The 27377-nt window shown below is 37.8% G+C and overlaps 3 protein-coding genes across 5 annotated transcripts in view; 2 read left to right on the top strand and 1 right to left on the bottom strand.

The window, feature by feature from the left end:
* Window positions 1-656, top strand: part of LOC125259939 (ALK and LTK ligand 2-like) — a 6014-nt gene extending 5358 nt beyond the window's left edge. For both annotated transcript variants that reach the window (XM_048177959.1, XM_048177958.1), the window contains exon 6: window positions 1-656. This exon is cut by the window's left edge. The gene's annotated coding sequence lies outside the window, so the exon portion shown is untranslated.
* A 509-nt stretch (window positions 657-1165) lies between these two features.
* On the bottom strand, window positions 1166-18379 carry acp1 (acid phosphatase 1). 2 transcript variants are annotated; one of them, XM_048177957.1, is made up of 6 exons: window positions 18290-18379; window positions 16426-16499; window positions 15726-15839; window positions 11373-11434; window positions 8648-8753; window positions 1166-1496 (listed from the first exon to the last, which is right to left on the bottom strand). In XM_048177957.1, exons 1-6 carry the CDS (start codon window positions 18330-18332, stop codon window positions 1419-1421), a joined length of 477 nt encoding a protein of 158 aa, XP_048033914.1. In that variant the 5' UTR covers window positions 18333-18379; the 3' UTR covers window positions 1166-1418. The 2 variants fall into 2 exon arrangements, with proteins under 2 accessions (XP_048033914.1, XP_048033913.1); XM_048177956.1 differs by lacking the exon at window positions 15726-15839 and adding an exon at window positions 15550-15663.
* A 6977-nt stretch (window positions 18380-25356) lies between these two features.
* fam110c (family with sequence similarity 110 member C) lies at window positions 25357-27235 on the top strand. The gene has a single exon (XM_048177955.1). It carries the CDS (start codon window positions 25822-25824, stop codon window positions 26833-26835), a length of 1014 nt encoding a protein of 337 aa, XP_048033912.1. The 5' UTR covers window positions 25357-25821; the 3' UTR covers window positions 26836-27235.
* The last annotated feature ends 142 nt before the right edge of the window (window positions 27236-27377 follow it).

Genomic DNA, 27377 nt, shown 5'->3' with positions numbered 1-27377 from the left:
TGCCTCTCCGGAGAATAGATGTGGGAAAGAATTGATAGAGCAGTAAACGGACACAGAATAATGGGATGCACTTGCCCAAGGACGCTATGATGGACTCAGCATGGAGCCGATGTTAAAATACAGGACGTCAGAGAAAGAAAGCAGAAAACGCATCTGGCGTATTGGGTTCTGAACCTGTCTGCCAAAAAAGAAAACCATTTTTCCATCGTTTCATCATGAAAAAAGGGATTGCCATGGTTTTCATGTTTTGTTCTCAGCAAATAACCAGACTCATCACAGTGCTGATGTTTTGTGCGACATGCCTCGATGGGGTTACAGTTCAGAGCTGTGAAGAGAAACTGTCTGAGCTTTCCTTTTCTCTGTGCTAGAACTGAAACCCAGTTAACTGCATGAACGTTTCCTTTAGCTTCTGTTTGCCAGCAGACGGGCTGATCTTTGCAGTAAAACCGTGACCAAAAGCTTTTCGTTTTTGTGTGAGACTATGAGTGTATGACTGTGGAACATATTCAGTATATTTTGATATGTAAATATTGTACAAACAAGACTTAAAAATCCTGTAACAAACATATAAGCGTCTGACGTATGACTGCTTTGTTGGGATATGTATATTTAAAAGACAATATATTTAAATAAATTATGATTGTTTAAACATTGTCTTCTTTAATATAAAAGTATAGCAAAAAATTAGAGGTTAATCTTTTGCAGCATATAACATAGTGTCTCTATCTAGTATAACAGCTTATCTTGGCATCAGAAAATATATTTTTAAGGGAGTTCAGGACCTCTTATCGCTCATGGTGGATGCTTTGGATGCTTCTGAGATACTGAATTTTTTTGTTGTCTGTAACCACACCAAAGATAACGGTCAACTTCTGTTGCTAAATATCTTAGTGATGGGGAAAATTCTCAAGAGAGTTTTCAAAAAGATGAAGAGAATGAATGAGAGAAGAAAGGCCTGGAGGATAAAGGGAAAAGTGGTGGAAATAAACAGAAAATGGCACAAGAGGAAGTCATGAGGCAACCATCTTTCCTCATCCCTAATTAACTAAAACGACTGGGACAAGCACAATCATATTCAAAGAAACAAGGGGAAAAGTCATAAAACTCATAGAAATGTACAAAAAATTTGCTTAAAAGTCTTGGTCTAAGAGAAGGAAAAAAGTAATTTCAACATTTTTAGCTGGTTTATTTCAGTGAATTTCCTCTCTTCAGAGGGCATGGTCAACAAAAGCAGTTTACCACTGCACAGACAGCATCCTATGACATTTCATTACAACTTATTTTACATTTAAGACAAAGTGCTTCTCTATACGTTGCTATCAATTGGTTTACTTATGAAGACTCTGTTGTTTCAATCAGATATTTATATTTGACTGTCACATGATGAGGTGTTGCAGGTTTCAGGAGTTGGTCGTTTGTTATGAGTGCTGCTCCAGGAAGGCTTTGCAGCACCTCACACACTGTTCATACACCGTCTCAAAGTCTTTATCACTCCCCTGCAAGCGAAAAACAAACAGAAACCATTAAAGACACCAGATCAAAAGACAGCACAGCTGAAATGTCTTGATAATCGGTTATGAGCATATTTAGCCCTAATTTATTGCCTGTGTTTTTCTCTAGAATACTTATGTGCAGCGTTGGGGGTAACGCAATACAAGTAACTTGTAATCAGATTACTTTTTCAAGTAACTAGTAAAGTAACATTACTTTTTCAATTTACAACAAAATATCTAAGTTACTTTTTCACCACAAATATTGACTAAAGCTTTCCCGTCCCCATGTTGAGAGAAATAAAGTGCAGAGGTGTTGTGTGCGCTGTGTGAACATGATGGTTATTGTAGTTCTAGACTAAATGTGAACATGTATTTACTCATCTCACTTGCACAAAAACATTCAGTATTCCTCAAAATGAATAAAAACGGTGAAATGCAATCTCAGAATATTATGCAAACCTGTAATAATTAACTATATTAAATTACGCAAATATACTTTATGTATTTAATCTCACTTTATTAACCAAAGTCTTTGCTGCTGACCTTCAATTATTAAATTCAACCATACTAATAAACAAAAATGACTTAAGATTTAGAAATAGGAGTGTTGAACCTCCTTCTCCTGTATCTTATTCATTTCACTTTTAGTGTGAAAGGGCCTTAACATTTGCCAAAAACTTTTTTTGCTGTTAAAAAAGAAGAAGAAAAAAAGGCAAGCCCAGCCCAGGTGAGAAAAAGTAACACAAAAAGTAATGTAACACATTACTTTTCATAAAAAGTAACTAAGCAACGCAATTAGTTACTTTTTTAGGGAGTAATGCAATATTGCCTAATTTGAGCTAAAAAGCAATACCTATGAACTACTGTTGTCAGATTGTATTAAAGGTGCTCAAGAACGCTTTTTCACAAGATGTAATATAAGTCTAAGGTGTCCCCTGAATGTGTCTGTGAAGTTTCAGCTCAAAATACCCAATAGATTTTTTTAAATTAATTTTTTTAACTGCCTATTTTGGGGCATCATTAACTATGCACTGATTTTTTCAGCGCGCCGCCCCTTTAATTCGCGTGCTCCCTGCCACACAAGCTCTCGATTATATTACAGCACATTTACAAAGTTCACACAGCTACTATAACCCTCAAATGGATCTTTGCAAGATGTTCGTCATGCATGCTGTATGCATGCTTCGAATTATGTGAGTAAAGTATTTATTTTGATGTTTATATTTGATTCTCTATGAGTTTGAGGCTGTGATCCGTAGCTAACGGCTAATGCTACACTGTTGGAGAGATTTATAAAGAATGAAGTTGTGTTTATGAATTACACAGACTGCAAGTGTTTAAAAATGAAAATAGCGACGGCTTTTGTCTCCGTGAATTCAGTAAGAAACTATGGTAACTTTAACCTCATTTAACAGTACATTAGCAACATGCTAACGAAACATTTAGATTTACAAATATCACTAAAAATATCATGCTATCATGGATCATGTCAGTTATTATTGCTCCATCTGCCATTTTCGCTGTTGTTCTTGCTTACCTAGTCTGTTGATTCACCTGTGCAGATCCAGACGTTACTGGCTGCCCTTGTCTAATGCCTTTCATAATGTTGGGAACATGGGCTGGCATATGCAAATATTGGGGTGTACACCCCGACTGTTACGTAACAGTCGGTGTTATGTTGAGATTCGCCTGTTTTCCGGAAGTCTTTTAAACAAATGAGATTTACATAAGAAAGAGAAAGCAATGGAGTTTGAAACTCAATGTATGTCTTTTCCATGTACTGAACTCTTGTTATTCAACTATGCCAAGGTAAATTCAAATTTTGAATCTAGGGCACCTTTAAATTGGCAAATAGTAGAGATGCACCAGTATTACAATACCGGGCCTGGCCAATAGAATTAAAATTCTATACTATTCTGTCTATAATAAAAACAACACAAAAACTTAAAATCAGTCATTTTAAATGCTACAAATGTATTTAGGCATCACAATATTATAATGTATGAAAAATATATATTTATTTATTTTGCGATTGTGTTATTAAATTATTGCTAAAGAATACATTTAACTGTGTTATTAAATTAATAGTGTTGTTAAATTATTAGTGTTCATATAAACATTGATCAGCAAACATAAACAGAAGCTGAATCGAACCTGCTTGACGCGTGAGAACAAACCTTTTGCAGAAGCTCAAACGCGCTGCGTAACACATGAGAATGAACCTCATTGGTTCTCGCACGTCAAGCAAACATGCTTGAGCTTCCGTTTACCACAACTGATGTGTGAGTTGATGAAAGTTTATATGTAAATAAAAGTCTAAATTAAAACTGTTATCATATAAAAGCGATCGAGTCTCTTCAGAAAATTTGGACTAAACCGCTAAATTCATATGGATTAGTTTTACAATCTCTTTATGAACTTTATAAAGCGTCAAAGTGTCAGTTGTGTTGCTGTCTACGGAGGGACAGAAAACTCTCCCATTTCATTAAAAATACCTTCATTTGTGTTTCAAAGATGAATGAAAGTCCAACGGGTGTGGAACGACATGAGGGTGAGTAATTAAAGGCAGAATTTCATTTTTGGGTAAACTATCCCTTTAACATGCATTTCACTCTAACACCATGTCCTAACCAGACGCGATGCGACGCACGATAAAAGGTATCTTTTCCATTAATCTGAGTTTTTGTCCTAACCAGCCACAACGGCGACACGCAACGATTCTATTTTAGAAACGCTTTCTATTTCTCGCGGCTGAAACAAGGACACAAAGTATGGCAATGATATTATCAGGTACTGTTTATGTGCTTTATTTAATGTTAAAAGCGTGTAATGTGAGTTTGAATATCATTCAGCCTTTTGGCTGTAAAGAAAACAACACTGGCTAATTCACCTCAGATCTTGAAAATAAATAAATGGCACAAGAACGTTCAAACTGTCAACTCAATGCGAACAAACAAGTGTATTCTATGACAAAGATTGGTTCAGTCACTCTGTATGTACTTTAAATAATGTTTAAATGGTGTAATTTTTGTGAAATTTACTATGTACTTGCCCATTTCATTGTGTCTGCTGTGCTCTTGCAGAGAGAGCCCGCCCACACTCTCTTCTGATTGGCTTTTGATTAATTTTGTCGCTTCTCATTGTTGCATTGCGTCTAGTGTGGACAGTCAAATTGCTCGTCGCTGGAATCTTATCGCGTCTGGATAGGACACATCTTTGCAGCCGACACTGACTCAGAAAACACTAGTTTATTAATAAATTGTTAAAATGTTCAGTCAGTCATCTTGTTTTTTTCTGACACATTGATAATCATTACTTTATGTGTGCGCTTGAGCGGTTAATTCATATTTTAAATGCTCATTATTATGGTTTAGTATTTCTCTGTAAAGTAGAACAATGTTACATTTGATATTCTTTCTCAGACCTGAAACTGAAACCATTTCCCGATACCACTCTCCAACCCCAATTATATATCTAATTAGATATATCATAAATGTCCTACTAATCAACTAATTTAAATGAGCGACTACTATTCGACTTTTATATGAAGCAGCTCTAAGCATTTGGCTGGCGAATTGGAACACGCAGCAATCATAGTCCAGCGTAGAGGCCAGTTTCCTATTCTGCACTGGCAGAAAGGCCTACCCATTTCAGCCAGCTGGTTGTCTGCCATAAAGAAATACTAGAGAGGAAACATACAACTTTACACCTTTCAGCATGCCAAGGAATATCTCCAACAACTTCAGCGTGGCTGTGACCCACATGTTCTGAAAGCCTTCAGCCTAGTGAAACATCTTCACAATGTGTACTTAATCAGCTCTTAGACATCTTCTCATCTAAAAGCGAGTTTGCTGACCTTCACAGATGTGTCTTTGAGAGCTGGTGGTGTGAGCTGGATGACCTGACAGTGTCTGGAGGGGGAATGCTAATGATCTCAGTTGGGGTGGCCCATCAGGGACTTTCCAATTTCTATTTCTCAACACACTCACCGTTCCCTCCCTATCATCGCTCATAATGGACATAACTCCCTTCCAAACATCAGTTTTGTGGTTTAATCTGTTGGCTAATCAACTTTTATGTCATAATTGGGTGTTTATGATACTTTTTGACACTAAACACCTCTGTTTAAAACATTAAATAATACTCTTACAATGTCTTTATTTTAACAAACAGAACATGCACGCAGATTCATCTAGAGTTTTTCCTAATTGTTAAAGGGATACGTTGCCCGAAACAAGTTATAATTTTGGCATCATTTATTCACCTTATGCTGTTCCAAATGTTCCAAACCCATATGATTTTCTTTCCTCCGTGAAACACAAAATGAGATGTATTTAGTAATGTGGACACTCTTTTTCCATGCAATAACAACTGAAGGAAGGCTAAAGTTCTCAAGCTTCAAAAAGGATGCAAAAACACCATAAAAGTGGTTGATCCAACTTTTGATCTACATTCCAAGTCTTCTGAAACTTTATAATACCTTTGTGAGAAACAGTCACAGATTTATTATACCATTTTGTAAATACCCATTTTTGAGTGCAAGCAAAAACATGCTGTTTTCGTGCAATGCAAATGAGCTGCTCTGCTTTCCAGAAGAGGGCGGAGCTTTAACAGCTCGTGCTTCGTTTGCTCAACAACAACAAAGCTGGAGAATCTCAAGCAGCCAAAATGATGATTGTCAGTAATGGTGTTCAGCCTTACATTGTTCAAACCGAAGTTGGACACTGATGGAGAGACTCAGGAAGAAGTTACAACTTTTAGAATGAAACTGGAAATTTCTGAATGATTAGTGGATAAATTTATGTAGTTGCTGTGGAGTTGATTCAACTCACCGACAATCCACTGCGTCTTCAGCGGCTCAGATGTCGGGAGTAAATGAAGACTATTATGTTCACTCTTACATCCAACAACAAAACACCTAAATCGCTTAAAGGGTTAAATACTTTTTGTGTGCTAAAAAAAACAAAATAGGGACTTTATTCAACAATACCTAGCGATTTCAAAACACTGCTTCATGAAGCTTCGAAGCTTAATGAATCATTTGTTTTGAATCAGTGGTTCAGAGCGCCAAAATCCCATGATTTCAGTAAACGAGGCTTCGTTACGTCATAAGTGTTTTGAAACTTTAATGGTTCACATGACTCTGGCAGATTCGAAACAAATAATTTGTTAAGCTTCAAAGCTTCATGAAGCAGTGTTTTGAAATCGCCCATCACTAGATATTGTTGAATAAAGTCGTTATTTCGTTATTTTTGGTGCACAAAAAGTATTCTAGTCACTTTATAATATTAAAGTTGAACCACTGTAGTCACATGAACTGTTTTAAATATGTTTTTAGTAGCTTTCTGGGCACTGAAAAAGGGAGTGTTATTGCTGGCGATGCAAGCCATCAGATTTGATCAAAAATATCTTAATTTGTGTTTTGAAGATGAACGAAGGTCTTACGGGTCTGGAACGACATGAGGGTGAGTAATTAATTACATAATTTCATTTTTGGGTGAACTAATTCTTTAAGAGAATTGTCACTATAGCTGCTCCGGCGTCAAGACAATGGCGGACTGTGTACAACTCGCTCAGGGCGGGGTCTATGCTAATAAGGCAGAGTCCGTCAACAGTTATGGGCAGGGCCTGTACAAAGTGACGTCACTTTGTACAGAATCTGGGAACGGCTTGTTCTAAGACACCGCTTATGATTTATGGGGATTAAAAAAAGTGGATGTGGGTGGATCATTATAGGGTGATTGTGTACACACAGTGCCAACACACATTTATGTTCAAACACCATGTAAAAGTGAATTTTGCATAATAGGTCCCCTTTAAGTAATTTTCACTTAAAATCTTGATCTCATTTAAGAGACTTCATTGCAGAAGCAGCAGTGTCCGATTCATAAACAAGCCATTCTTTTGAGTCAGAATCATTTGTTCATGAATCAGTCCGAACTGGGTCACTTCAATCATTGTGTATAAGTAGAACATCATTTTTTTGTCTGTTCCTCAAACAAATCTATTTTATGACTATACTTGTAATATTGCATGAGTCATAAGAACTAATTTTATTTCTTTATCCTTTGTCAAATTTGAAAGCCTCAGCCCAAGGATCCAAGGAAGAATTTGTGATCCAAGGAGGAAATACAGGCTATGAATGACACAAGGACAGAATTTTCATTTTTGAGTGAACTATTCCTTATAATCTGTCCTCACCCACAGAACATTAATCCAGTACGTGTTGACAGTTTGCAGAAACTCTGCAAACGGAGTACGCCTTAAACACACACAGATATCCACTGAGGAATCCTCATTTTTAAACATCAGTCGGGGTCCAGGACCACACAATGCATCAAATTCTCTTTTTTTTTTAAAGACCTAGACAGATGACATGATTTATTGGCTAATTTATTGGCTAAGTACATGATTACATCTTTATCCAAGCACACCACAACCAAATAAGCAGCTTGCAGCATTCCCAAAAAGTTTTCTCTATACGATCAACAACCCTCAAACAACCACAACACTTACACACACCAATAAACTCTCTTGGAGTAATCTTAAAGGTGAAATGTGTATCATTTAAAAAATATGTATTAAAAATATATATATTAATATAATTATTAAAAATAATGAAATTGGCAAAATACACAGAAACAAATAGATATTCCCATCCACAAGCTCACACCATTAGTTGAGCCAATGCTGTCTGTCAATGTCAAGAGCGTCAACCTTACCCACAGTTGTCTTTCAACATTAAGCTGGGATAGTAGTATTTCATTTCCAAATAAGTAATATACAAAACCTGAAATAATGAATCATCATGAATCACACAAGATTCCTCCTTTCAAAAAATGATCATATTTGAAGATGAATGTCCCAGGTTGTGGGAAACTTCGAAATAATCTAACATTGCTAGGTTGATCCATAATGTTTCCAACACTAGTAAACAGCTGGAATAGCGAGTGTGGGATGAACCCTAAGACATCATATAAACTCATCATATGATCTTAACTGGATCTGTACAATCTGTGGAATATATAAATTATATATAATTATATTCCATATATTTCTGGAATATATGGCCTTTTGCCACTTTCATTGAGTATTTGGCTATAAATGACCAGGGTTTGGGACTGATCCTGCTGTGTGCATGTGTGTACACTTACATAGTACGGATCTTGGATAATAAGCTGTTTTTCAGGATCGTAGGAGCCGAGCAGCTCAATCTTGGCTTTGCTGTTTTTTATGCTGTTGGCCTTCTTGTTCAGATCTCTGTAAGAAAACCATACACACAGCTTAGATCCTGTACAGCCAGTAGACTGATGCATAATCATATCAATGGTGCGAGTTCTTTCAGACTTATTCAAGAATATGATTTAAGCACCAATGAAACTTGACAGGATCTGTCTGTTCTTTCTGCAAGTCTCCCAGGACCAAGACATTGCAACACACACACACAAACATCTGAAAAAAATCTAAATAAATGATTCATAACAACACACATAACAACACCTGGGTACTCATAGCTAGTGTGGTTAATCATGAACGACAAGACTATTAAAAACAAACAATAACCACCAGGGATGTGTAAAACTACCTATCTTCAAACTAATCTGTGGGTTATTTGAAATGGGGGTTTTCAAACTGGAGAGAAAATAAAATATAGATATATTTAAATAGTGTACCAAACGAATCAAATTTGACATTACCGTTTCATTCTGGATATCATGATCTTAATCAAACATTATTCTATTGACAGCCATTTTAATTTAGCAAGGCTGGTTTCAGATTCACCTGACAGTGATTGAATGACCTCCTTAAGAGATATTCACATAGAATTTTTTTTATTTAATTACTAGACAAAGCACAACAAAATTAAGTAATCTCAAATAACTTGTGCCGGGGGTTCAGCATCTTGACCAAGACTCTCATTAACTCCCCAGTTCAGGGATCATCCCTTCCGGGTTTGAACCTATGACCTTTAGGATTACCAGCTCAGACCTTTAATCATTAAGGCACACCACCCACTCACATAACGTCAAAATATAGCAGGAAAAATACAAATGACCTTACATATATATATTCAATCTTGATTAACCCAAGACAGATAATCATCACTAAAACATGACTGTGAGATTTATCGCGTCAATCTGAGCAACGGAGAAGAGAAAAGCCGAGACATAGAACCACAAAGAAAAGACAAGGAATCTAAAGAACTCAGTAATCTTCTTAATAAGCACTGGATCTAGCAGAACATGTGATTCTGACAATATCCCCCCGCACCCCACCCACCATTAAAAACAACCCTCCTGCCCCCAGACTCACAGTACTCCCAGACTGCTGACAGATCCATGATATAATTCATTCGCTAAGTGTTGCTCAACATCAATCGTCATTCTCATGTCAGAAAGACAGGCTTTTCAGCATCATTACTCCAGTCTTTAGAGCCAGGATTGATCATATATAGGCCATCCCTGGTCGGCCGCTTTCTCTTGCTTCGTGGAGCTGGTGAGCAGAACTCAGAAAGTATGATCATATACTATAAATGTATATATACACATTTACACACACACTGATCGGGGTTAACATTATGACCACCTTCCTAATATTGCGTTGGTCGCCTTTTTGCTGCCAAAACAGTCCTGACCCGTCGAGGCATGGACTCCACTAGACCCCTGAAGGTGTGCTGTGGTATCTGACACCAAGATGTTAGCAGCAGATCCTTTAAGTCCTGTAAGTTGAGAGGTGGAGCCTCCATGGATCGGACTTGTTTGTTCAGCACATCCCACAGATGCTCGATTGGATTGAGATCTGGGGAATTTGGAGGTCAAATCAACACCTCAAACTCGTTGTTGTGCTCCTCGAACCATTCCTGAACCATTTTTGCTTTGTGGCAGGAGCATTATCCTGCTGAAAGAGGCCACAGCCACCAGGGACCATTTCCATGAAAGGGTGTACATGGTCTGCAACAATGCTTAGGTAGGTGGTATGTGTCAAAGTAACATCCACATGGATGGAAGGACCCAAGGTTTCCCAGCAGAACATTGCTAAAAGCATCACACTGCCTCTGCCAGCTTGCCTTCTTCCCATAGTGCATCCTGGTGCCCAAGTAAGTGACGCACACGCACCCGGCCATCCACGTGATGTAAAAGAAAATATGATTCATCAGACCAGGCCACCTTCTTCCATTGCTCTGTGGTCCAGTTCTGATGCTCACGTGTCCACTATTGGTGCTTTTGGGCACCCTGACTGGTCTGTGGCTATGCAGCACCATATGCAACAAACTGCGATGCGCTGTGTATTCTGACACCTTTCTATCAGAACCAGCATTAACTTCTTGAGCAATTTGAGCTAGCTCCTCTGTTGGATCGGACCACACGGGCCAGCCTTCGCTACCCACGTGCATGACCCTGTCGCCAGTTCACCACTGTTCCTTCCTTGGACCACTTTTGATAGATACTGACCACTGCAGACCGGGAACACCCCACAAGAGCTGCAGATTTGGAGATGCTCTGACCCAGTCGTCTAGCCATCACAATTTGGCCTTTGTCATACTCAAATCCTCACGCTTGCCCATTTTTCCTGCTTCTAACACATCAACTTTGAGGACAAAATGTTCACTTGCTGCCTAATATATCCCACCCACTAACAGGTGCCGTGATGAAGAGATAATCAGTGTTATTCACTTCACCTGTCAGAGTTCATAATGTTATGCCTGATTGGTGTATATGTAACTGTATATATGCACAAACACACACACACATTCATACACATTCATAGGTAATGCTTTTTGGGGGTGGGGTGAGGGTGTCATATCTTACACAAGACACCAGATTAACCAGATTTAGGGTTTTCCCATCACCAAAATCCCAACTGAACCCCTGCACATACCTCAAGTTGCTTTCGTCCATGCAGAGGATGTGATCAAAAGTCATGAAGTCATCTTTGGTGACCTAACAAACAGAAAGACTGCATAAGTAACGCATGTAACACTTCATTCACATTGTCCTGCAGTGACCCACTAAGCACGGGCCAGTGGTTTCGGGCCACAGCCACCCCCCTCTCTCCATTTTCCTTTCTAATTCTTCCTGTCTTTCACCAAAAGAGGCAAATCTGCAGCCAAAAGAGCACGTTGCTGGCTTGGATAAACTCCAGGGAACATAAGCAAAGGGCCAGAGATTGAGTAGACGTGCTGTCTTTGTCTGTTCGAACATTCGCTTCCCTCACTCAAGACATGGAGTTAAGAAACGGATCAAAGCACATCTGTGGCTGGATATATGCGTGTGCATATATTGAGCAAGAACACATGATTCATCTGGGACGCCACTGCACAGAGTGAGCCATAACAGGAATATATGATTCCAATTTACAAAAACAACAAAGAGCAAAAACTTGAAATCATGAACAACATATACGCCTGTTCCTTGTGGCTACATGTGTTTTCTTGTATAATTGGGGGCTGTTGATTTGTGTGAGGTCAACAGGACAAAGATGTCTTTAATGTGAGCTCAGCTCTGTACAGCCCCGTATGAACCTGACCTCTAAAGGCCGAGCTAAAGCCTGTCCACATGACTGGAATATCTGACTGACGGCTTGAATATGTGGGTGGAAAGCACACGAATTAGGAGTTTCGCTTAGCCTGACAGTAACAGGCCAGACCATGTATATTTCAGGCAAGGTGATACAGCATTCAACAGTGGAATAAAGATCATTCCCATTAGTACCAACAAATAATCTTACACGCCTTGCACCGGCGCTGTGCCGAAATCAGTGACCTAGAGAAATCTGTGATTTCACTGTTCATTAAAAGTCTCTCAGAAAGCACTTTGCTCTGATGTGAACATACACACATACAGCAGGGTTACCAAATCTTTCAACACAGCATTAGAGGTTACCGAAATCCAGATTTTGACCCTGCTGTACTTGTGTAGCTGTTCACATCAGGCCAAAATGCTTTTCTTAAAAACAGAATAGAGAGGTTTAGATATCAGACAATGTGTCCATAATAATAATAACAATGAAAGTAAATTAATGTAAAGCTTGGATCGATTTATTAATGTTTGATGCATAAATCATCAAAATGGTAAAACACAAATAGAGAAAAATTACAATAAAAATTAGAGAGAAACAATAACACTCAAACAGCTTGTCTAAAAAGATTATTTCTTTAAAGGGTTAGTTCACCCAAAAATGAAAATTATGTCATTAATGACTCACCCTCATGTTGTTCCAAACCCGTAAGACCTCCTTTAGATTTAGTCCGAGAGCTTTCTGTCCCTCCATTGAAAATGTGTGTACGGTATACTGTCCATGTCCAGAAAGGTAATAAAAACATCATCAAAGTAGTCCATGTGACATCAGTGGGTTAGTTAGAAGTTTTTGAAGCATCGAAAATACATTTTGGTCCAAAAATAACAAAAACTATGACTTTATTCAGCATTGTATTCTCTTCTAGAATCCTTTCCATTGAATTGATTCCATTGAATCCTTTTATCTGTCGGCGTTGGTAATGCACTTTTACGTCGTTGTTTTTGGCGATTAGGACATCCGCGACATGCACACTTACGCACCATTTTAAAAAATATAGCAATACCAAAATACAAACAATGTAGAATAGCTTGAATACAGCGAAGCTCTGGAACACCGGATAACACGTCAGCAGCGTCACTGCGGAGTCGTGAACCCGGATTGACAACAGACCCGGAAGAGAATACAATGATGACTAAAGTCGTAGTTTTTGTTATTTTTGGACCACAATGTATTTTCGATGCTTCAAAAACTTCTAACTAACCCACTGATGTCACATGGACTACTTTGATGATGTTTTATTACCTTTCTGGACATGGAGGGCTGCAATGATTAATCGCGATTAATCGTTTGCAAAATAAAAGTCTGAGTTTACGTAATATATATGTGTGTGTTCTGTGTATAATAATTATGTATATAAATACACACACATACAGGTGTAAAGTTTAGAAATATATGCATGTATTATAAATATATATATTTATATATATTTTATATTACATATAAACAAATATTTTATATATAAATATAACATTTTTCTTAAATATATACATGAATGTGTGTGTATTTACATATACATAATTATTATACACAGAACACACACATATATATTACGTAAACACAGACTTTTATTTTGCAAACGATTAATCGCGAATCGCGATAATTAACTGGGGAGTTAATTAATAGTCCTACTCAGACTAAATCTAAAATATCTTAATTTGTGTTCCGAAGATGAACGGAGGACTTACGGGTTTGGAACGACATGAGGGTGAGTCATTATTTTTGGGTGAACTAACCCTTTAAGTAAATGAATTGTCACGCTGCACAGCAACTACAGCCACTTTATTTTCCCAAACTACCTAAAACTAAATTATTTAATTTAAATTTAAGCAATATCACACAAGTAAGTGCACTGTTGTTCCAAATATCAACATGGAATTTCATATATTCAGACCAACTGCACGACTGATGTTGTTTTTATACAACAGTTCAATAAATAACATGTTAACATTGAGTAACTTGTGTTTTAGACACAATATTTCAAGTTACTTTGTCTGTTGTCTTCGCCAACTGAAATAATTCCCAATGAAGGCAAAAGTTGCATCTTCTAGAAATGAATATGAATAAATCTTAAGTGATTCGAATCATAAAGAGAATCACTTGTCGCCACCTACTGGCATAACCTGCAGACATAGTAACTGAAAATTCCCACCACTTAAAGGGATAGTTCACCCAAAAATGAAAATTATGCCATGATTTACTCACCCTCAAGCCATCCTAGACGTACATGTCTATCTTCTTTCAGATCAATACAGTCGGAGATATATTTAAAAATATCCTGGCTCTACCAAGCTTTATAATGGTAGTGAACGGGGGGGCCTGTTTTGAAGCATCTGGCACAAGCTAGTTATTTTAATTTATAATGTTTTAAATATGTATTTAATATGTATGTATTTATATATATATTTTTATTACAAAAACCCATCGCTTTGCATCAGAAGGCCTTTATTAACCCCCTGGAGCCGTATGGATCATATGATGGATGGATGCACTTTTTGGGCTTCAACACAGGCCCCCCCGGGGGTTCACTACCATTATAAAGCTTAGAAGAGGCAGGATATTTTTAAATATATCTCCGCTTGTGTTCGTCTGAAAGAAGATAGTCATACACACCTAGGATGGCTTGAGGGTGAGTAAATCATCGGATAATTTTCACTTTTGGGTGAACTATACCTTTAAGAAAAAACAATTACGTTTCCCACCCAGTAACAACACCAGTACTGCTACTGTAAATAAGGTTTGTTATCTTTAATTGGTCTCTTTAGGATTTATGTATGCGCTATAAAGAATGCTGGCGATACATTACGGACCAACTGTGTTTTATCAAAATACATACCAAACTCTATTTGGAAACCAATTCAAAACAACAAACTCTGTGGAGAATTTTCTCAGGAAATGTACAAGAAAGATGAAAAATGGCAGAAAACACAGAGGGAGATGGAGAAGAGGGGTCAACAGCAGATAGGCAGTGGATGCCTGTCAAAATCAATTTATAGGCAAGAAGTTAAAATAAGGAAGAAAGATAAAACATCAATGGTGTGTGACAAAGATAAAGTGTTTTTGGCTGTAAATTACGATTAGATAATGCTCACAGGAGTTATCCTGCCAAAACTGGCTTTATTTGTGTATCTGCAAGGTTTCCATATGAGTGACACAGACTGAAGTTAGTGAAATTTTGATAAATGTGTCATTTATATCATACTATTCAACAATACTGTGCTGAAAGCTTCTTGCACTCTTTCTCCATCTATCCACCTTATTTTTAATGTAAGAGCATCAACTTTCAGTTATTATGCTGCTTTATATTGCAAACTGCTATTTGTTATCATAGTATTTTATCTTGTTGTCGTTCTAATTGACAAACAGTTTTTAATACTAATTAACCGGAAATCTCGCATATATTAAAGGAAAACGGCTTACTTCCGCGTTGCAAAATAAGGTGGATAACATATGTACACACAAAACCCCACATCTGCAGTACCTGTTGTGCCCTGTGATCTGTCTCTATGCCATGTTTCCTGAGGCAGGCCAGACCACGGGCGTCAGGAACGCTGCCAATATTCCAATCTGAGGTGGCACCAGAGTCTATAACCCACTGTAACACACACACAGAGAACACGGTTCTAGTGTTGAGTGCTAATCATGACCCCGCCGTACCTGCCGCGCCACGTGCCTCATGGACACGCCATGTCTCTTCATGCAGGCCTGGCCGCGGTGATCCGGGGGGTTTCCAATCTCATAGGTGGACGTGGCGGCACTGTCTATTCTCCACTGAAGACACACATATACAGCATTGATGATGAAATTATAAACACAAACATGCATAAACACAGAACAGAACAGAGGAATAGCATTTATCTGAAGAACTAGGCCTATATATATATATGTTACTCTATAGAGGTTTGTTACTGAATGTACAATGGGATCATGTTGGCCAAGTATTCACATTTGAATATTACTGGCCTCAAACGTCAAGGCTGGAATGAATCTGACACCATTTCTTGGTATTTTGGCTCACAAGGCTAAGGTTTTGATTCTTATTCTTCTTGTTGACCTTTCTGAAGAGCAGAATTTCATATCTGTCCCAAGTTGTGCAACCTCAGCAATAAAGTCAAAACGGTATAAGAACAAGCATACCTGGCAAATAAAAATGATATCCAAAATGAGGATGAGGTGCTAGGCTAAAAGTACTTTAGTCACTTTGTTACATACCTGTTAAGACCAGCCAATTACTTTCATCCAGAAGATGATGCACTGTCGCAATCACTTCACTGAAGCACATGCGATTATTTTTTGTGTTTTGTAAGCTATATTGATACATCATTCAATTAAAGAAGCATCACATGCAGCGACTTACCTTGTCCACTACCCCGCTGTCTGTGGCCATCTTCCTGAAAACAGCCTCAGCGATTGGGGATCTGCAAATATTCCCTGGGTATTGAGGAAAGGGAAGAATTTTATTGTTTTAGTAGCCAAAGGTTTACATGCGACCAAATTATTATGTCAAATTGTATTTTTTTATTATTTTTTTTTATATTGTGAAATATTTTTTTATAATTCAGAATAACTATTTTCTATTTGAATATGTTTTAAAATGTAATTTATTCCTGTGATGACAAAGATGAATTTTCAGCATCATTACTCCAGTCTTCAGTGTCACATGATCCTTCAGAAATCATTCTAATATACTTATCTGCTGCTCAAGAAACATTTATTATTATTATCAATGTTGAAAACAGTTGTGCTGCTTAATACTTTTGTGGAAACCGTGATACATTTTTTTTTTCAGGATTCTTCGATTATTAGAACAAGTAAAAACATAGAAAATAAAGTTTTTACTTTTAATCAAAACATATTCTCGCTGATTTAAAGTATTCATTTCTTCAAAAAATATCAATATTTCTGACCCCAAACTTTTAAACAGTAGTGTATATACTTCTATATTTTATATAGGCTACTTTCTTTGATTATTTGCCATTAAATAAAATAAAAAATGGCCAAATAAATGAATAAAATCCATAGACAATAAAGCATAAAATCTTATTAAATCTGTAAAGTGGATAATAAAAATTACCCTTTAAAAGAATAAACATAAGGGTGATCAATGCTGAAAATATACATATAGCTTTAAGCGCCAATATCAACACGAAGTGTTCAATAATGTATGAATGGATGAGATCTGCGTGTGATTGCATCACGAGGATATTTTTGGTGCACAAAAAAAAAAAAAAAATAACGACTTATATAGAGATAGCCGATTTCAAAACACTGCTTCAGGAAGCATCGGAGCATAATGAATCAGTGTATCGAATCAGTGTATCGAATCAGCGGTTCGGAGCGCCAAAGTCATGTGATTTCAGCAGTTTGACACGCGATCCAAATCATGATTCGACATACTGATTCATTATGCTCCGAAGCTTCCTGAAGCAGTGTTTTGAAATCAGCCATCACTATACTATAAAATATTCTCGTTGCTTTATAATATTAATATTGAACCACTGTACTCACATGAACTGATTTAAATATGTTTTTAGTACCTTTATGGATCTTGAGAGAGGAAGTGTCATTGCTGGCTATGCAGGCCTCACTGAGCCATCGGATTTCAACTAAAATATCTTAATGTGTGTTTTGAAGATTAACGAAGGTCTTACGGGTGTGGAACGGCATGAGGGTGAGTAATAAATGACATTATTTTCATTTTTGGGGGAACTAACCCCTTAACACCTTGAGATGACACACAGCTCATATCTCTGTAGCAGTAAGTTATCGAAAGTGAAATCACACACACACACAAAAAAAACAGCAGATCGGCTCTCTTGCACTGTATGTCGTGACAGACAACTAGTTGTCCAGTCCGGTTCCGTTCACACAGCGCGAAAATTCCGAGAATGCGGTAGTGAGTCCTGAAAATTTACAGGTGTGAGTTCGGTTATAAAATACGGTTGTCACACCCGTAAATGACCGTACTGCATGTGAACATAACCGTATTAAAGACTCAAATATAGGACTGACAACTGTGTTCTGCTGCTGTGTGAACGTGGCCAGTATGCTGATACCATTCAGCTCACGATGACAGCTTTCATTCAGTGAGAGAGTGATCATTGATTGAAACAGTGATGATAGTTTGACGGTTTCCTCCAGTTGAAATGTTACTTCATCAGCTTCCCGTCTAAACATCACAAGTTAGAGAAGGTCTGGCGATATTTTATAATCATTCTTACCCAAGCACACGAATAACACCGAACTTCCACCGGGAGCCGCCATATTGGTTACTATCAAAGGTCCCCGTTGAAGGTTAGCCGAAATTCCGCCTGTTCCAAATTCAAAAACAAAAAAGTTTGTAGTTTTTTGAGGACATATATGAAAGTGGTGGAGTGAAATAAATAGTTGTTTTTAAAATGTATTTTTATGAAATTACTGGTGTACAGTATATGACAAGTAATAGTGTGAACACCTGACCTACACACTTACTTTCAATTTTATTCTCTCATACATCATAAAACATATAGCTATGAAGTCCTCCAATACCTAACAGAAAAAAAAAATGTATTTGTGGTAGGCCTATTTACACAATAGGCCTAAAGGCAGCACAAAGGCTGCATCTATATAGTATCACACAAAGGATCCAGAGCATAATTCTGAGCAAATGTCTGAGCAAATGCCAGTAGGCCTAAGCTGCACAATAATGCTTAACAAACTTTTCTCTGGCTTGCATAAGCTTAGTCAGTCCTGATTCTATTATTGGTATCACTATCCGGTGTTTACAGATCTAGGTGGTCAGGTTGTAGGAAAGTCCTGTTTTCCAGACCATATTTAGAGCAGGTTTAGATTGAACTATTTTTCACTCAGCTGCCCGGCCTGCTTAGCCATACTTTCTCTGTTATAAAACCAGATTATACTTCAGGGTATTGATCGTGCATACCAGAGTGAATTTACTACACAGCAAAATATATGTGCACGCACATCTGACAACATAGGCAACTCAGAGAGCATGCATGGAAGTAGGCCAATGAAGACAACATAGGATCTATGTTGAAATATAACATAAATCTATGGTGGTGTTGTAAGCATATGTGATAATTGGACTTTTTATACACTACCGTTCAAAAAAATAAATAAAAATCCTATAAAAGAAATTCATATTTTTTTCAGCAACTATGCATTAAATTGATCAAAAGTGACAGATAAATGCAGCCTTGGTGACTTCTTTAAAAAACATCAAAACATCTGAACAGTAGTGTACGCGCACAAAGGGATTCCTAATTTCCTATGCATGGCAAAAAGGTAACAATCTGGTGATTCCCATGAAAATATCAGTATTTGTAATTTCACTCTAGAGATACTTAAAGGTATATCAGCTTTCCTTTTTTGGCTTTGATGCATATAACACTGTCAAAAAGAATGACCAGTGAAAGATATAATGAAAACCATATTCCAGGGTCAGTGACTCAAGCTGTGCCAAACTTTAAGGGAGGTGATGTATGAATCCAACTTACTGAGAAATCCAGGACAGCTTCTCACAACAGCAAAACTGATATCCATTGACATTGTCGTTCTATTGGTTTTGACTGAACAGAATTATTATGCAGCACAACTACTTTCCCCCCCATCTTTTAGTGTTAGCACATGAGCCAGATATTGATCTATACATCTTGATCTGTGCAGCTTATACATGCTGTATTCACAAATTAAAATTCAGCTGGTTTGCAGCTGCTCTGTACACAAATCTTCTTAAGGTTTACTTCTCGATAATGACTAAATCATTGAACTTTCATTAATTATGTCTTCACGTTAACATCCTTAACCTCGCATACGGACACAATATGCTGTCCTCAGGAAATGCCTGTCAGAATTGAGCGAATGAAAAACTTGATTCTCAATTTGTAGTTTCCGTGTCTGCACTTCATCTTCTTAACTTGTGAGTGAACTCTAACAAAATCTTTACAAAATGATGATCATTTGGTCCTGTGCACATCGTTGTTGCATTATTTGAGACCTAAATACCCTTGCCAACACTGTCAGAAAAAAGGTACGGTGCTTGTTACTAGGGCAGTACCCTAAGGTACAAAGGTACAAACCCGATTCCAAAAAAGTTGGGACACTGTACAAATTGTGAATAAAAAAGGAATGCAATAATTTACAAATCTCATAAACTTGTATTTTATTCACAATAGAATATAGATAACATTTCAAATGTTGAAAGTGAGACATTTTGAAATGTCATGCCACATATTGGCTCATTTTGGATTTCATGAGAGCTACATATTCCAAAAAAGTTGGGACAGGTAGCAATAAGAAGCCGGAAAAGTTAAATGTACATATAAGGAACAGCTGGAGGACCAATTTGCAACTTATTAGTTCAATTGGCAACATGATTAGGTATAAAAAGAGCCTCTCAGAGTGGAAGTGTCTCTCAGAAGTCAAGATGGGCAGAGGATCATCAATTCCCCCAATGCTGCGGCGAAAAATAGTGGAGCAATATCAGAAAGGAGTTTCTCAGAGACAAATTGCAAAGAGTTTGAAGTTATCATCATCTACAGTGCATAATATCATCCAAAGATTCAGAGAATCTGGAACAATCTCTGTGCGTAAGGGTCAAGGCCAAAAAACCATACTGGATGCCCAGTATGGTTTCCAGAAAACATTGTCGGTGAACACAATCCACCGTGCCATTTGCTGTTGCTGGCTAAAACTCTATAGGTCAAAAAAGAAGCCATATCTAAACAGAAGCGCAGGCGTTTTCTCTGGGTCAAGGCTCATTTAAAATGGACTGTGGCAAAGTGGAAAACTGTTCTGTGGTCAGTCGAATCAAAATTTGAAGTTCTTTTTGGAAAAATGGGACGCCATGTCATTCGGACTAAAGAGGACAAGGACAACCCAAGTTGTTATCAGCGCTCAGCTCAGAAGCCTGCATCTCTGATGGTATGGGGTTGCATGAGTGCGTGTGGCATGGGCAACTTACACATCTGGAAAGGCACCATCAATGCTGAAAGGTATATCCAAGTTCTAGAACAACATATGCTCCCATCCAGATGTCGTCTCTTTCAGGGAAGACCTTGCATTTTCCAACATGACAATGCCAGACCACATACTGCATCAATTATAACATCATGGCTGCGTAGAAGAAGGATCCGGGTACTGAAATGGCCAGCCTGCAGTCCAGATCTTTCACCCATAGAAAACATTTGGCACATCATAAAGGGGAAGATGCGACAAAGAAGACCTAAGACAGTTGAGCAACTAGAAGCCTGTATTAGACAAGAATGGGACAACATTCCTATTCCTAAACTTGAGCAACTTGTCTCCTCAGTCCCCAGACGTTTGCAGACTGTTATAAAAAGAAGAGGGGATGCCACACAGTGGTAAACATGGCCTTGTCCCAACTTTTTTGAGATGTGTTGATGTCATAAAATTTAAAATCAACTTATTTTTCCCTTAAAATTATACATTTTCTCAGTTTAAACATTTGATATGTCATCTATGTTGTATTCTGAATAAAATATTGAAATTTGAAACTTCCACATCATTGCATTCTGTTTTTATTCACAATTTGTACAGTGTCCCAACTTTTTTGGAATCGGGTTTGTACAAATATGCACTTTTAAAGTACTGATATGTACCTTTAAGGTACTAATATGCACCATTTAGGGGTAAGTAAGGTACAAAGATGTACCTTTTTACTTTTGTACCTTAGGGTACTGCCCTACACCGTACCTTTTTTTTTTTTCTGACAGTGAATCTAGTAAGGTTGTGTGTTGAGAGACACGATCATAACTCGCTCCAGACCTAAATGTTAAACCTTGAAGGTCATACAATCACATTACTGTTTCCTATTAGAAATCATGTCTGGAATCATTCATATATTTGTTCAGAAAAACCTTGAGCGATCCTATAGGTGTGGAATGGACAAGTCACAACCATTTGCTTTGTGAAATGTATAAACAAGGTTAACAGAAGGTTGTGGTTTTGGTTGTAATTTGTCATACTGTGGTTTCCACATGTTATAATTCATATGTGATGAGGAGGGCTCTGTATTTGGGAGTAACTCTCATTGTGGCCTTCAGGAGTTTGCATTTAACATACCACTATCAATGTGATACAGTCTGTATACAATTATAGTTATTAAGGGTTGTATGTGATGCAGCATGCATGAAGATTTAAAAATGTTTGAGTGTTTCAGACCAGACTGACATGATAATGAGTCTCACCCTATCTCATCTGGATCCACAATTTTGGAAGCTCTGAGGTCAGAGAAGCCATATATTAGTTTTAGTGTACTGCTATTATTTTGGGTACTTTCCAGTTTACTGCACAGCAGGCCCCTTAAAACACATAAATTACATCCACACAAATTCCTCTGGTTCTGACTGGGTTGAGTGAAGAAATGAATTCTGGGCTTCACTAAGTTGCTTTCTGAAGTCTAGTGCATTTTGCACATTGCGCAATGCACATACACTCCACAGTAATCCAGCAGGAGAAAGTCTTGCCAAGGTGTTGTTACAGTGGTTTTGATGTGTTGCTATGCGGTTGCTAGGGTGTTTTGGGTGGTTGCTTACAGGCCAGAGTCATTTTATTGTTTGCCAGGTGAAAATCATTAGACTGATGGCTTAGAAAAGTCAGAGCAATTCTAAGTTTTATTATTGATTCAGAAAAGGTATGACGGATTAAAGGTTATTAAGTACTCATCATGCTCCCTCTCTCACAAACACACACAGTGCACCACCTCCACTTGTCTGCTGCCATCTACTGGTTTCATGGAGATCCTGCATTTATCTAGATCCCCTCCCAATGTCTTTCTGCCATATATCTAAATTTGTAGAATGTTTTTAATTAGAGTATGAGTGTAAGCCTATTAAATTTGATGTGTAGTGCATGTGTTGCTTCTTTTCATTACATATGATAACACTTATATGACCTCCTAGGATGGTCCCACGCACAAGGATAAACCGAACAAAAGTTCAGCAAGTCAGATCTGTCAAAAAATGTTTTCTTTTTTTTTCTTTTTTACTTTGACAGTACAACCCTGCACAAAAGGAGGAAATATTATTGAATCAGGCCACTCAACGTATAAACAGATGTTGAGGAAAAAACAAGAATCAAATCAAGAATCAAATCCTTTAAAAAGATTATGTCACAAAGGATCAGTGAACTGTATTTTGGAAAATATTCCCTTTAGTAAAAGAGCTGGACAACTAGTTCCAGCCTATATATATATTGAGGTGAATGTGTTCAAAAGTCTGAAAATCTGTGTGTATACAACTTTAAGGAACGTCACTATAAACACCTTTTGCAATTAAAGGTGCAATATGTACGAATTTTGCAATAAAATATACAAAAACCACTAGGCCAGTGTTATATATTTTGTTCACTTGAGTACTTACAATATCCCAAATATTTGCAACTATTTGTAAATCGTGAGAAAACTGCAATTTTAACCTCCGGGATGTGTGAGGAGTCGCCTGTCAATTGCGTCATACCCGCGTTACCCTCAGTTTCCGGTTTTATTTTGTAGAAACCATGGAAAGACAAAAGATGCTTTAATATATTACATGTTTTAATAGACAATGGAACAACTGTTTTGATACATTTATAGACAGAAAACTAATTATTGTTATATAGCTCAACACGTTTAGTCTTATTGTTTAAACCTAATTTTCTTGATTTTTTGCGATTATTTTCAGAATTTTCTCCATCATACAATACCTTTTAAAATTAATTGCATGCCATTTATCAACGCAAGCCATCCAGCATTTAATATGAACATCATATTAAATGCTGGATGGCTTGCGTTGATAAATGGCAATCGATCTAGTTTACTGCAGTGTGCAACAAGTGTCTCACAGCAGCTGCCGAGCAAATGCACAGAGTAACATTATAACATTTTCAACACATTTAAATGTATCTAATATGATAAACAGAGCTGCATTACCTCTTACTCATGACCGGAAAAGTGGAAGCAGCGTCGGTGACTGTGTCATAATAAAAGTTGCGCGGCGTGTGTTGTGCAATCGCTCCAGCGGCCTCATTCATCTCCCGGTCCTGCTCTGCTTATACAGTAAGTTAATAATCACATCAATGAACATGATTTCTTCCCGAGTCCAATCCCAATTCTTTTCCACCGGCCGTTGAGGTGAAGACCATATGTCCCAAGATTCCGTGCTCAAACTTGGCATCATCAAGCTACGCCTTTGTTTTGAATAGGCCTCTAGCAACCTCTAGCGGAAGAAAATATTACACAGTGCACCTTTAAGCAAACTTTTTGGGTGTTATCTCCATAAAATTTAGTTTTTATATGTGTACAACTGTTCAGAACTGTGCTAGCTAACCATGTGCTGATTAGCATCTTTGAGCTAGGCTCAAAAGTATCTAAAATTGTAACTACTGAAACAGTCATGACTGAAACGTGAAGTTTCGGTTGCGACATCATTGTTTTTAGGTTTTATTCGATAAAATAAAACTGTTGTGTGTGTACAACTGTTCAAAAACTGTTAGCTAAAAATGTACTGATTAGCATCTTTGAGTTAGGCTTAAAAGTATCTAAAATTGTCACTACCGCAACAGTAACAACCCAAAACATGGTGAAGTTTTGGTTGCGACATCATTGTTTGGGTGTTATTCAATAAAGTTATTTAAAATTTAAAAAATTCAATTTAGTTTTTGTTTTGTTTTTTGTGTGTGTGTGTGTGTGTACAACTGTTCAGAACTGTGCTAGCTAACCATGTGCTGATTTGCATCTTTGAGCTAGGCTTAAATGTATCTAAAATTGCCACTACTGAAACAGTCACGACCGAAACATGTGGTGTGTGAAACCTCAGTTGCGACATGATGACATCATTGTTTTGGTAGTGACAAAAGGGAACATAATCCTTTATTTGGGGGAAATAAACACAATTTTAGTACAGTTGTGCAAATCATTAGGATTTTAGTATGTGAGTTAAAGTTCTGTAATGTTATGTGGTCGCTGCATGCCAACACATTACTGTCACTACCGAAAATGTGCAGTCAGGACTGAAACATGGGATGTTTTATCAAAAATAAAGTATACTGAATTATCAACTAAGATGTTATTATAGTGTTTGGTTCAATGTATTTTCAAACTAATGAATCCTTAATTTTGAAATCAGTATGATAAACTTTATGCCTTTTTACAAACAAAGATTGGATTCAAAATACAATAAATCTCATAAATTACACTTGACATTTTTTTAATTTTTATTGATTTACATGTGAAAACTTTTAAATAAAATAGAAAAAATATATATTTACAAGGTCGATGCAATATGTCAATATAAGCTTTTTTTTTAATTAAATCTCGCCAAATTTGAGGAATTATTCCAACATTTTCTGAAAATATAATATGAACTGCATTATTTTAAAAAAAGTGTACCTTGGAAAGTATACAATTTGCATACATGCAAAGTTTGTGGAAAAACGCATTTCTTTTTTCAAGATGTTTCCAACTCCGACATTGAACCAATTCTGTAGAATGGCCCATATACAAGCTCAAATTACGAGCCGTTAAGTTACAGTTTCCCGTTTCCTGACAGTATTCCTCACAACCTAGACATCTCTCGTGCCGAGCTCGCCTTGACCTGTTAGTGGGTGGAGTAGGTGAGCAATGTGGACAGGTAAAGTAAAGGTGTGCGTCAGTAGTCTATCTACTAACCATCGGACCCCTCAACACATTTTACAACAGTTGCGACATTGCTGTTGTAGATTTAACACGTAGGCTAATACTATTCTGGACTGCATAATGCTGAAGAAAACGCAAGGCTCGGCCGACGCGGACGCGTCGCGCATTCTTGTGAAGGGTCCAGAGTTTTTGAGGAGACAGTTGGAGCGAGAAAGCGAGGCGAATAAAGGGCGCGTCAGTGCGGTGGAGAGGTTGGCAGCCACTAAACCTCAATATGTAAAAAGCCAACAAGTGGTCGGTTCTACTCAAGAACCGGTAATCAGCATCGGGTCTGCCTCCGTGAGCAGTCAAGGGTCTTCAAACGGGCACGGTTCCGTTAAGAACGCCACTAATGTTGATGTTAAGGACATTCCTGAAGAAGATAGCAATGTAGTGAGACGGAGCAGCTCGAAGAAACGACCGGACTCGATTTTATTATACAGACAGAAGTGTGAACTCATGAGAGGATTGCCTGGCGGGAGTAGGAGATTGATTAAAAAGTCATTATTTTCTCTTAAAGAGAAGACAAACGCATTTCCTGAGACGCGAGGTGGTGAATCAGACGTTGAGATAACTGACAGAAAAGACCGCGCGCCTTGCGCCAGACGTAATGACTGCGGGAAAGAGTCCACTCAGGTAACTTTACACATCTCAAACGGGAAGCCAGGTGAGACAAACTTTGTGCCGAAAGGACCTGCTAACAGGAGAGTCGCTGAAACCCAAGAGCAGGAGCGCAAGAGCCGGAGGGGGGTCGCGCGCTCCAGCTCTGACATCAGCTCGCGCTACTCGAAAAACTTCGCGGACTTCGACGCGTTCTTCAAATACTGCGGGCTCGAGGGTGACGTAGTTGAGTCCTTGGGCAAAGAGAACTTTTCCGCGCGCTCGGACGACCTCAGCTCCAGAATCCGGAGCATCAGCGTCTCGACTTCAGATGACGGATTCTCGAGGAGCAGCGACGGCCTGCAAGAGGAGGAATTACAGGAGACGGTCCGTCAAGGGACGTCAGTTGTCGAGCGCAACGCTCGGATCATCAAGTGGCTTTACAGCTGCAGAAACGCAGCGGAGTCGGGAAAGACTCTGCGAGATCTGGATTAAATTGGGTCATGTTAAACGTGCTGTAAGATATTTTTCCCCCTATACAACGCATGTCCCGGCTATTTGACTTAAAAATACTGGGCCTAACGTTATATGTGAAATCTCTTGACCGTTAACATCAGAAAAAAAGAGTCAGTGGAGCGTCCCGCGCGTTTTTAGCCAATCAGAAAACTAGCAATCAACCTGACTGATTCGGCTAATTCACAAACTCTAAAAGTTCTTAAAGGGTTTTAGGATGTTTTTTTTTCTATTTAAAATATGAAATGCGATAAACATTTTGCTTTACAACATAAATTACACACATTAATGTTACCTCACACCTGAATTTTGAAGCCACTGTTCTTTGAAAACATAAGTTGCTAACAAATTGCTATATTTAAAGGAACACTCCATTTTTTTTTAAAAATAGGCTCATTTTCCAACTCCCCTAGAGTTAAACAGTTGAGTTTTACCATTTTCGCATCCATTCAGTCGATCTCCGGGTCTGGCAGAACCACTTTTAGCATAGCTTAGCATAGTTCATTGAATCTGATTAGACCGTT

This window comes from Megalobrama amblycephala, linkage group LG24, assembly GCF_018812025.1.
Source record: "Megalobrama amblycephala isolate DHTTF-2021 linkage group LG24, ASM1881202v1, whole genome shotgun sequence".
In the NCBI taxonomy this organism is placed as follows: Eukaryota; Metazoa; Chordata; class Actinopteri; order Cypriniformes; family Xenocyprididae; genus Megalobrama; species Megalobrama amblycephala.
This window is presented reverse-complemented; position numbering and strand designations above follow the sequence as displayed.